This window comes from Sander vitreus, chromosome 7 (genome assembly GCF_031162955.1).
Source record: "Sander vitreus isolate 19-12246 chromosome 7, sanVit1, whole genome shotgun sequence".
Classification (NCBI taxonomy): domain Eukaryota; kingdom Metazoa; phylum Chordata; class Actinopteri; order Perciformes; family Percidae; genus Sander; species Sander vitreus.
Genome location: NC_135861.1, coordinates 21,737,457 through 21,749,266, shown reverse-complemented (window position 1 = coordinate 21,749,266; position 11,810 = coordinate 21,737,457). Strand labels below are relative to the sequence as shown.

The following is an 11,810-nucleotide window of genomic DNA, read 5'->3' as shown; positions in this document are numbered from 1 at the left end:
GCGTAACACGGAGGTTACAATAATAATCATAGTTTAGGACAGTTATGAACACAACTCTTGAGCATTTACATAGTCCTTACGTCAAGTATGAACACTTTTAATCAGTTATGGTAATGTATTCATGAATAATGAAGCAAACTGCGGTCTGAACAGAGGCTCCCATTGTGTCTGAGGTGGTGTATAGGGGTTTGCTCAGGTGAACAGGGCTGCGCCTGTGGAGACACTTATCACCCACAGCAGAAAGAGTCTCATGCATGCCCAGAATTCTCAATGACATTAGAACGGCCGACATTCAGTTTGAACAAACCCTTTATATTGTTTTTTTTGTATGTGTATGTGTGTGTGTGTGTGTGTGTGTGTGTGTGTGTGTGTGTGTGTTTCCATCCACGTTACTCATTCTATTAAGAAACCTGTCAGTAAAACAGAAGTAAAGCAGTTGTATGATTCACATCATCCAAGTCACCAGTTATCACCTTCACCACAAGTCTAACCGAACTGTGACACAGTTAGACACAGACAGAGAAGTGAAAAAAAATGATGCCAGACAGGTAATCAGACAGAGAAACATTAAGGAGCAATGATGGTTATTTACAGGGAAACCACAGTTTTGACATTGTACAGTCAAATGTATTCCCATGTACTAATTTCACTGAAATTGTGTCTTTCCCTGTCACACCTTTTATAAGACCCTTCTCTATTATAGCCTATTATCAGTTTGACTGTTCCTCCCTCTGTATTTGGCACTACTACTGTCGTAACTTGCCAGCATTATAAATGAGCATCCTGTATCACATACTTTGAAGCTGGTGGTATTAGTTTAATGATGGAAGGTCCTAGCTTGCATATCTTCAGTGAAGTTTGGACATAATCACGCAAACAATCTCTTTGTGAACCAGTTCTCTTTGATTTGGAACTCTCTCTCTCAAACACTTATTAACACTTACTATATTAACTGTTGAAATGTGGATACTGGAGTCAGGAATGTAAGCTGTGCATTGGCAAAATGGCTTAATATTCCTTAAAGATTAAGTTTACGTCGCTGATTGTTTTTTTTTAAATATTTTTTATCACGTGTTCAACCCTGTCTGTAGCACCACATCCTGACTCGAATAGAGCAGCGGTGCGACATCCTGCCCACAAAGAGCGGGTTTATTGCTGCTGTAGACTCGTGGACTCGTAGACACTGGACTGCTCACAAAGCGCAGCTCGGATATCCAACTTGACCTGACCTGATGTAATCCACAAAATCATTTATTTCTTTGGTCGACAAGGTCTCGACCGATCACTTAATTCTCTCTTCGTCCTCTCGAGCGCTCATCCGCTTGCCACAGCGCGCTGTGCATACCAGGGAATTAGTATACGTTATGTTGCGGTGAGAAAGCATTGTGGGAGCACTCTGTGGATGTCAAGCTGTTCACTGGAAGAAGCTCACGCACGACTCCAGCTAAACGGAATCCCGACTTGTTTACCCTGTACCGGGCACAGAGCAGCACCGTTGCGCATTCTTTACGCACAACCAAAGCGCGGACTGGGGGGCCGTCTGTCTGTCACAACCATGTCAGCAGCAACAGCTTCAATAGCAGATGTGTCCAGGACTGATTTTACAAACAAAGATGACAGCCGTGACCGGAATAAGTCAGGTAAGACAGATGCCATCGCGAACCATGTCTAATACATAGACCTACTCGAGTTGAGCGTGTGGGACGGGGATATGTTTAAGGCACTTTCACTTATCTCTTAGTCCAGTTCTATTATTAACATACAGGCCTGTATTTTAGGATTGTACATAAACATTTATATTTAGGTAGCCTAATCTCGGTGCCCTGTGTATCTGTTACCTTGCTGCTTTAGGGACTTGCAGTAGCCTACTGTAGGCCACTTGTGATTCCAATTCCCATATATACTCAATAATATGATACATTTGCGGACTTTTATTGATAGGTGTGTAATAATTTAAGAAACATAAATCGCATTAATAAATAGGCTACACTTACATCATTCAAGCTGTCAGCTGGGGGTTTAAAGGGAAAATGTATGAACTTCATGCACACTTTTCTAACAGATCTAATCATTTAAAACAAACATAAAAGAGGAAGTGAAAAAGGGAGGCAAGGCTTTAACATCAGAAACTTCTCGCGCCGATGCACAGCTGAACATCTCACACGCACGCTCACACAGTCATAAGCACGCACGCACACACACACACACACACACACACACACACACACACACACACACACACACACACACACACACACACACACACACACACACACACACACACTCGTTACATAAAAGTGATTCTCATTTATCGGAAGTGCATCCTTGTGTTACATAAACTTGAATATGGTGAGCTAATGCTAATAGCTTTCATATAAGTATTTATCCCTGTTGAGTCTGGCCCGTCATAGTAAAATTTGAACAGAAGCGTGTGTAATTCTTTAAAAAGAAAATGCACATATACTTCTCTTGCTTCATTTCTTTTTGTCTGTATGTCTGTCTTTCTGTCTGTGACACCACAAACGAGTGTGATTTGACCCCCTTGTGTGGTGTTGACATGTTTCTCCAAGTGCACAGCTCCTGTCAGATTCTTGGATGTTTTCCTTCATTTAAAAATTATAAAGAGGACCGCTTCAAATTTTCTCCAATGCCACAAGTCCATTGTGTTTTTAATGCAAACCAGAAGCAGGTTTCTCTCAGTAAACAAGCTCTGCTTTGACTTTTCCTGGGCCTAATCACATTGTCCTGATGTTAGAAATCACCGACTTGATGTCATTGTGTTTATTTGCATTCCAACAGCTTGTGTCATGATGAAGTGATACTCTTTTGTTGGAGGTTCTTCTTGCCAGAATGCTGGCGTACTAAGCAGACACAGTGAGAGACCTCCCCTCCTGTAGTATGCTGAGCACTGTGCTGTGCTGTATGATAACCGGTTGATTAGTATGGCTCCAGATGGCCCGTGTGTTTCCACTGCCTCGCAGGCCTTTTGTTTAATGATTTATCATGTTTCCTGCTTCAATATACTGTAAGAATCCGATACAGCGCTGCACCAGGCTGTTACAGGGGGGCTGTGTTTTGTCACGCTGCGTTGTGCTGTGCAGCCCTACAGGGGTTCAGTGCTGATAGCTGTGGAATGATGGTCCCATCCCACATTGAATCTCATCTGCAGTGCTTCATCCTTTTTTGTTGTTCACACACTGTTCACCCTGAATAGTTGTTGTGCTTCTTTTGAATTCTGAGTCGTCTGATCATCTCTGTGAAAACTAATTTCTTTTGAAGACACATAAATTAAACACATATTCAAACTTTCGCTGAACTTTTGATGATTAATGCACATCTAACATCTGCAACATAATTCAATCAGAGCCACTGTTTTTGATGCACACAATCTGATTCCTCACCAACTGACTGTCAGCTTTTTTTTTTTTAGGTCAGAACCAGGCTCAGTGCACACCCATGCCCCTGCCGGCCCTGGGCACCCAGAGGATCATCCAGGGCAATGGCACGACTGTGGGCACAGTCATTTCCCTGCAGTGCCCAGCCAAACACAAACTGGTTGGAAGTAAGCTAATGTGTGTCTTGGGCACCAACAGCACACAATGGGTGGGGAAGAACTACTGTACACGTGAGTAGGAACTAAGACCTTGATATGTCAGTTATTGTGGAAAATAATGGCACTCATTCATACACTTTATAACCCAAATATGTGTGTGCAGTTTAAATGTTCCAAATGCTTTTACTGGGAGAATTGCAGCAGCTGCAAAACTTCCCCTGAACTGTCTGCCTGCTCATTATTCTGAAGAGATAGGATATATATATATATATATATATATATATTAAACATTATCTGATAGGCATTGTGGCTATGGGCAATGTTACATGAAGACACTTGAGGTATGATTTGGCTTGCAATAATTAATTCTTCTAAATTATGTGAGGACACATTCAAGAGAAAATAATTTCTTGCTTGGGGATAAAGCTCATTAAAAGAGATTATTAATGCTAATGGAGATAGAGAGGAATAATTTCAAGCAGGTGCACAGTTAGCCACTTTCTTGATGAGCAAGTGGAAAAAGTGAGAGCAGGATCTTAATTATGTTTCAGGATCAATCCTCATGGGAGAGAAGAAGCTGCCTCATGTGAAACTGAAAGAAATAAAAAATGGAATTGATGTTTCATTGTCCTTTCCGTCACAAGCTGGCATGTAAAATGACTTTATTTTTACCAATCCCCTCTGGTTAAATGATAATGAAAGACTTGTGCTAAAGCCGTCTATGTGGCCGACTTTATCCGTAAAGCCTAAGGTGGCAGTGTTTTGTGTGGTACCTGAGTCTGATAAGAAATTGTACACAGATTCTGCGGCATGATGAATGGAGATGTCTAATACGTTGAGTGCATGACATGGAAATAAAGTCGATAAATCAGTCAACAGTCTTCTCTCTCACTCCAGCTCTGTCTCCCTATGAGGACTATGGTTTCCGTGTGGCTGTGCTGGCATCCATCGTAAGCTTGGCCATAATCTTCTTCATGTCTGTTGCCTTCATCACCTGCTGTTTGCTCGACTGCATCAAAGAGGACAAAAGGAAAAAGCATGACAGGTGACTTAAAAGTAACAATACCACAAACTAAAAGTATTTTATTACAAGTAAAAGTCATTCATTTCAAGTCCTTCTTGTGGAGAAAACAAAAGTTATCTATGTCACTGTTACTTACTAAAATGCATTGTGTGTATCCATGAGCTCTAACAAATGTGTTGAAAGCATTTCCTTCCTCATAAAACATTTGCAAAGCCGATTTTAAAGTATTTTAAATCCAGCATTGTTTACATCCATGTTTACTGGCTCGCTGTCTTCTTCTTGGCACATTGCTGCATATTTTTGTGGAATAATATGAAACCATTGTGAGGACTGTGCACGTCACCCATCTGTGCGCGCATGCATTTGTTTCCTTGTGCATGAGATAAACAAAACAGGGACCCACTCATAGATAAACAGCTCCATAGCTACTGGAGGTCAAAAACATCACAAGGAACCTTAAAGTAAAAATAAGGGCTGAGGGTCACAAGATAAATCTAAGATGATTAATGGAGTAGGAAAGATAATATAACATGGAAATAACTCAAATCAATTGTAGGTAATGTACTTAGTTCTGTCCATTACTGGAAGTAAATAATGCAGAAGAGCAAAGAAGAGAGTTAACAGTCAGTTTCCTGTGATGCATTTACAAACTGAAATACTGACTTGCAGGTTTATATGGATTCTTTTAAACAGGGAGTCAGATATGTGGCATTGGGAGGAGCAGGCCCAACATCAGGAGGACAACAGCAGGTCTCGCAACGGCAATAAAGGCAGGAACAACAACAACAACAATACCCAGGAGAAGGTGCTTTCACTGTGGGACACCGACTACTCAGCCATGTGTGACAACATGCAAGCCTGCAGGTGAGATGTGGGCTGACCTTTGCTTAAACGGTTAAAAAAAAGGGAGAATTTATTTTTTCAAAGAAAAAATGAAGACATGCAGAGCAGCAGAAACAACAACTTCATGTCCTTTTTCTCCACAGATGTCATCAGCAGTTTGCCTATAGTGCTGACTGCACATATGGCCGCACTCCTCTGCTTTCTACTCTCCCCGGCTATAACCAGCCTCTCTTACTCCAAAATTTAGAATCTGCACAGATCTCTGGTCCACCTGAATACAACAGACCTCCTCAGTCCTCCAGTCAAACTATGAACCCAGATTGCCAGATCTCAGCAATGGGGCCTGGTGTGGTGTGGCAGTATGGAGGACAGCAGAGCAGTTTGTCAGGAGTGAACCCATCAACCACAGATGAGTCCAACACGAAGAATAATAACCCTGCCAAAGACTTTTCCATTCGGATTATTTCAGTGTGAGGACACATTACACAGGAGGTGAATACCATCAGTCAAGAACTTGTTTACTTGCCAAATATGGTGGTCTGTACGATGAGGACTATGGGAAGTAATAACTGAACATTCCTTGTCTTGTTGAAATTATAATGTCTGCAGCTCTGCACAGTATAATGGCTCTATAGGCATACTGATCTGACAGACAGATGATGTGCCTTTTGTAAACTGTAATGGCACACTGCCCTCTGTCTAAAAAGGGGAGCCATTGCACTTTCAGGACAGCCTTGTTGGATGACACTCCATGTAATTAGAAGGTCAAGGGACATTCATGCCCTCAATTGGTTAAAGTTAACGATTAAGGTGTTTTTTTAGTTCACAATACATTGTAGACAGCTGAGGAAGTTGTCTGAGAAACTAATCCAGGCCTGGAAAGTCCACTTTGTTTAGTAAGGAGAGCAGCTGAAAAGCACAGTATGCCAGTGTGTAAATGTTTTTTTTAAAGAATGTAAATAAATGAAAAATGTATACTGATAATGAGTGAGACTGTATTGCAATGGGAGGAGTGCAACGTTGTACATTTCCCTTTGAGAGATCAATCCGAATGTTTACAAGCCAACTTGAAAAGGCAGCAGCAGTACAGTGATTTTGACTGTAAAATGATGTAGCTTACACACAGGTGGGTAAACGCAACACATTATTATTATTATTATTATTATTATTATTATTATTATTATTATTATTATTATTATCAGGTATAATTGACATTGGTATAAATTGAAGAAGGGAATAAAATAAAGTGATAAATGTCACCTCTGTGTTGCTGTTTGCAACAGAAAGCTTAGATCCTGGTAATCTGCTTGTCAGCTCAGTCCGCCGTCGCTGTCTGCGGACTGATAATCACCCTGAGGTCAGTCATGCGGCCCTAGGCGGCGCAGCGTGCTGATGTAACTGGACAGCAGAGACCGTCACGCCGGGGAGACCAAGTTTTATCGGGAGTTTTGTCGGTCGGAAAGAGCAAGTCCGATGCGCTGTTTGTTTGTCAGTATGACAGGTTTGTGAATCACGGGTAAGATGTTTTGGCTCGTTTTGGATCATTTACAGAAATCCACTTCTAGGAAAGGATCGCTCACCGCCTACTGTGCTGTGTGGTGCGCCAGTTGTTGCATAAAATCTACAGTTTTGTATAGCAATGTGTTATGAAATGCATTCATTTTGGCTTCATGTGACGGAAGCATTTGGGTGTTACTTAACTACTAGGCCAACTACCTACTTTTCTGTTCAGATATCAAGCCTATAAATAAATCATCAGCAGTTTTGATGCTTTACATTATGTTATTTAATAGAGCTACCCAGCCCTTTATAAAAAGCATGCACAACGAAGCTCCTTCCTTTGTCAGTCACATCCCAATCTGAAGTTTGGTCTAAGAATCAATTTTTCCATGAAGAACTGGCTCAAATCTGACTTTATGAGGCAGTTTTATCTACTCTTGCTACAACTTTTTTTTTTTGTTTATAGCAGGATATTCTGCCTGACTTGTTTAAAGATGTTGCTAGTTGTATAAAGAAAAAGTAAAACTAGATGTACTTGATTACAAATGTAACACAGAACTAACTCTAATTTCGTATCTACATGATATAAAATTGTGGCGTCTCTACTAGCTGTTGAAGATCAGTTGCAAGCACAAATTTGCCTGGGTAATGTGGACATTTTTCAGAAATCCTAATGACGGATGTGAATCACATTAATGCACAGGCAAAGATCAACAATGGTCATGAGGTAACCTTAACCCAGACTTACTAATACACACTTCCTTTTTTTGTTAAGATTTCTTTTGGGGCATTTTAGGCCTTTATTTGTATAGGACAGCTTAGATTTGAAAGGGGAGAGAGGGGGGGAATGACATGCAGCAAAGGGCCGCAAGTCGCAAGAACCCGCGGCTGCTGCGTCGAGGAGTAAGCCGCTATACATGGGCGCCCCCGCTACCAGGTGAGCTAACCAGGCGCCCACTAATACACACTTAATAGGAGCTATGCTTCTATGCTCATCACCTTTTTGTCATTATGACCCAAGTGTCCCTTTACACCTCAGTGATGAAGATCAGTGAGTTGGCAGGAAAATGTGGGATTTGGTGGCAAAAGCACTATAAAATACAGCCTCAAATAACCATTGAGTTGAACCATGCAGCTCCTGTAACAGTCAACAAAGAACTGGTATTTACTTCACGCCTCACAGGCTTATTTATGCATGTCTTAACTCAGTTGACTTGGTATTCATGCAAGGGTGTTGCCAAATGGACAAAAACACCTTTCTCAACAGGAGAATAAACCTCTTAGTCATTTATTTTCAGAACAGGACTGATGCCAAGACCCGCTGCATACTAAGAAACTACTTAAGACTTGACATAAAATCTGTGGGCCTTCAATTAGTGCTTTGTAACATGCTCTAAATGTACAGGGTCATACGGTTTTGAACTGACCACACAATGGTACATGCAATTTTAGATCACTGATGCGTCTATGAATATGACTTTAAGAATTCAAGTGTATATGTAGTGTAGAGTGCATTTAATTTGACACTGCCTCTTGCTCATCTCTCCTTTTAATGTTGTCATTTCTATCGTTCTTGGCTAGACATTGACGATTACCATGAGCAGCTCCAGAGGGACGCCCAGTTCCTGTGCTCGGACCAGAGGATGGAAACTGAACTGGTTGACAGACTGGTGCTGCAGCTGAACAGGATATACCCCCAGATACTCAGTGACAAGGAAGCCCACATGGTCATTACAGATAACATTTGACATCATTCTAACAACACCAAACATCCTGTTTTGACAGTCATCATGTCCTTACACTTGAATCTGGAAAAACTAAAAATGGAACTTGCAACAGAAGTATGCAGGTGTGTTTAGTGATTCAATTCAGCATGTGTCTCCCTGCAGTTCAGGAAACTGAGTGTGCCCACCAGGGTGCGGCTGCCTGAGCTGTTGAAGCACCTGCATGGGAAGGGCGAGGAGGCGTGTTATGAATTCTACAGAGGACTTCACATCCACGCTGAGGACGTTTACTCCAGCCTGCCCACCAGAGTCCTACAAAGAGGTAAAAACAAAAATGTGGTCCAGCAGAGTCACACCTGAATGTATTTTTCAGATGAAAGTGCAGAAATGCCTTGTAGCAGTTTGGTGGGGAGATAAAATTAAAGGTACAGTAGAATCGGAGCAGGTTTTATATATTGTCAAGGTCCAAATAAATAAAATGGAAGTGACATCAACATCCAGAAAATGCCAGTGTGTATTAATCCATATGCATCTGGCATAGTCATGTGCCAGTGTTCAAACACATTATCTTGTGGGTTGGTGGTTTAAACCTGAAAAGCTTCTCTAAAACATGTATCCATTTATGCGCCCCTTACTTTTTCCTTCATGTTTTCAAAGTTATGTTGTCCAGTGTATCTGATATGTTTTAGGTGAGATGGGTTGGCAAATCTTACTAGCAACTTCACCGGTGTCCCATAATAGTGGATCCCCTGCTGTGTAATTGCCCTGTCTGGCCTTATGGAGGCTTATCCTATTCAGAGAGAAGCCAATGTGCTGCCTGGACTATAGTTCAAGTAGTGGATGTGACATTACACAGGCTGTTATTTAAAGTGTGGGGTTTACCCATTAACCATTTTTAATCTCTGTTCTAGAGGTGGCCGATCCAAAATGGACTAACAATGTGGCGATCCACCCAGAGCGACATGTGCTTAATGACAGAGGTAAATCTAATCAACACCTCACACTGCTGCCGAGTACAGTAGAGCATTATATGAGCTTTCTGTTTTTGATTTATATGTTTAAGTTAAATTGCACATATAGGCATCTACTATCTGCATGTTAAAAAGACCACAGCTATTTACACGTTTTAGCCAAGTATGTACAATCCATGTATACCTTAAATTACGCGTCAACAACTTTTCAAAGCACACCATATGTTGATGGATTGAGTACCTGTGTTCCAGGCAGTTTTTATTTTAGAACAATGTGGAAATCACATTGTAGGGACTTTAAAATTAGTTGAGGTAATCCAAGCAGTCAGTCAGCTTTGTTTGTTTTGAACAAGTTTATGTCGACTAACGTATGTTATCATCAAGTAGAGATGCAGTTGCAAGCAGGAACTAGTATGCTAACTAATAACCGGTGCATTCAAGAACACATTGTATTCGTGTTCTTCTATAAACTTAGACTGATTTATATTTGATTTGGTTCCATGACAACAGAGCAACAAGCTCTGTCCATAACAGCCATCTCTCAAACCTGAATGCCCCCTTTTTTAAACTGCATTACAATGTGATGATAACATAACTTTAAAATGAGAGAATGACACAAATGGGCACTGTGGAGTTTCATGTTTATACAACGGGATAGAGAATGTTCTTTTGTTTGTTGTTTGTATGCTCTTTTCATGTTCTTTTTCAAAAGGCAACCAAATGGAGTCAAACAATGGGTATTTGGGTGGATTGCCTGTTTAAGAAAGGTGTCTAGTCTTTGCAAAATTACTTTTAGTTTGAATCCTATGCTGGCATAAACTGAAACCGGTGGTTTGAAAAACTTTGAAAAAGTGTGGGTAGTAGTGTAATGTAATAATGATTTGTAATTAATGGGCTTCAACAAGCCTTTAATCTGCAGTTTAGAAGTTTCATTTTGCAGCATGACTACTAGGGAGTTTTTTTTAATATGGTGGACTTACAGTTTGTGTGTGTCAGGGTGCACTGTACCCCCTCATTGATCTTCAGATAAGCCCATTAAGCCCAACTAAGCTTTGTTCTTTAACAAACATAGTTGTCTGCTGAACCTTTTAACCCCGAGCTTCAGAATGTGGGCCCTGCCTGCTCTGCACTGCTTCACCATTCATCATCCCATTAAATCCAGTGCTCTGGCTTTGTGGGTCAGTTAAGCCCACATGTAAACCCCTCGTCCAAAACAGCTTCCTCTGTCATGCATTCCTTTGAACAGTGTGGGGGCACATCCACAGGGTCAAAGGTGTGTCAGCAGGGAAATGGGTCATCAGTGATGACTCCCAATCATAAGTCATACAAGGAAATGATGGTTTGTTTGAACAACAAGACAGTTACTTTCTTTTCACAGAGCAGCTTTGGACTCTTGACTCGTGTCATATATTAGCGTACATTTCAGTTTTTCTAAGCTTTTTAGTTCATATCATTTATTAGGAAGACACTGACCCATGCACATTTCGCAGGCCCACCAGCTGATCAGATATTCATTTGTTTATAGGTGTTATTCGTCACACATTATCTCTTCTCTTTCCTTCTGCAGGACCAATGTTCTTCCTGAGCTGTTTCAGTTTTGCTGCTGGTATTGCAATGCTGTACTATTACGGAGGTGAGTCATACAGAAAGATGGAGAAGTGTTCAGACTTATTTGTCCTTGGGCATTTGAAATGACTTCTGAATATCAAGAATTGTACAAAAATCACCCAAAGCCCATCTAACTCTTTTATTTCACATTTAAAACATACTCTGTTTGTGTTTATCATTTCTAAACCACTCCCCATATATCTTAAAACTCTTTGTTGCCACTCTCTCTGCCCACAGAAATTGAGACACTGAGAAGCACTGGTCTGTTTCTTCACTGCTCTGCAGCAAGATTTAGTGAAGGTGCTAAAAATGTTTTCATTTCCTCTGCTGAGGTTGGAAAGCAGAAGAAATGAGGCCGTTAAGATGCTGAAATGCTTAAGAAGTAACCCTGTGAGAAGAACAAGCTGTGAAAATTGCCCCTTTGCTGTGCCAAACTCACATACGCTTTGAGGCTAAAAATGTCACGCATTTGTAAGCACTAATTGACTTTCTTTTTTATATCTGAAGCTGACATTAATGTAAGTCACTGTGTCTTGAATTCCCACAGCTAACATCTCTTTACATGAAAAAAATGTAATGAGTCTGAT

General features: G+C 40.9%; 3 protein-coding genes across 6 annotated transcripts in view; 2 read left to right on the top strand and 1 right to left on the bottom strand.

Annotated features, from left to right (window-relative positions):
* Positions 1–1,106: 1,106 nt before the first annotated feature.
* susd3 (sushi domain containing 3) lies at positions 1,107–6,404 on the top strand. 2 transcript variants are annotated; one of them, XM_078255345.1, is made up of 5 exons: positions 1,107–1,640; positions 3,431–3,625; positions 4,451–4,598; positions 5,271–5,441; positions 5,668–5,793. In XM_078255345.1, exons 1-5 carry the CDS (start codon positions 1,403–1,405, stop codon positions 5,693–5,695), a joined length of 780 nt encoding a protein of 259 aa, XP_078111471.1. In that variant the 5' UTR covers positions 1,107–1,402; the 3' UTR covers positions 5,696–5,793. The 2 variants fall into 2 exon arrangements, with proteins under 2 accessions (XP_078111471.1, XP_078111470.1); XM_078255344.1 differs by having other exon boundaries at positions 1,109–1,640; positions 5,564–6,404.
* Positions 6,405–6,835: 431 nt separating this feature from the next.
* LOC144521073 (caspase recruitment domain-containing protein 19-like) lies at positions 6,836–11,803 on the top strand. 3 transcript variants are annotated; one of them, XM_078255347.1, is made up of 6 exons: positions 6,836–6,921; positions 8,502–8,647; positions 8,810–8,966; positions 9,556–9,624; positions 11,183–11,248; positions 11,461–11,803. In XM_078255347.1, the coding sequence occupies exons 1-6, from the start codon at positions 6,894–6,896 to the stop codon at positions 11,574–11,576; spliced, it is 582 nt and encodes a 193-aa protein (XP_078111473.1). In that variant the 5' UTR covers positions 6,836–6,893; the 3' UTR covers positions 11,577–11,803. The 3 variants fall into 3 exon arrangements, with proteins under 3 accessions (XP_078111473.1, XP_078111472.1, XP_078111474.1); XM_078255346.1 differs by lacking the exon at positions 6,836–6,921 and adding an exon at positions 7,760–7,857; XM_078255348.1 differs by lacking the exons at positions 6,836–6,921; positions 9,556–9,624 and adding an exon at positions 7,760–7,857.
* Positions 8,865–11,810, bottom strand: part of LOC144521075 (ninjurin-1) — a 28,087-nt gene continuing 25,141 nt past the window's right edge. The window contains exon 5 of the transcript XR_013502283.1: positions 8,865–8,956. The gene's annotated coding sequence lies outside the window, so the exon portion shown is untranslated. The remainder of the gene's footprint in view (positions 8,957–11,810) is intronic.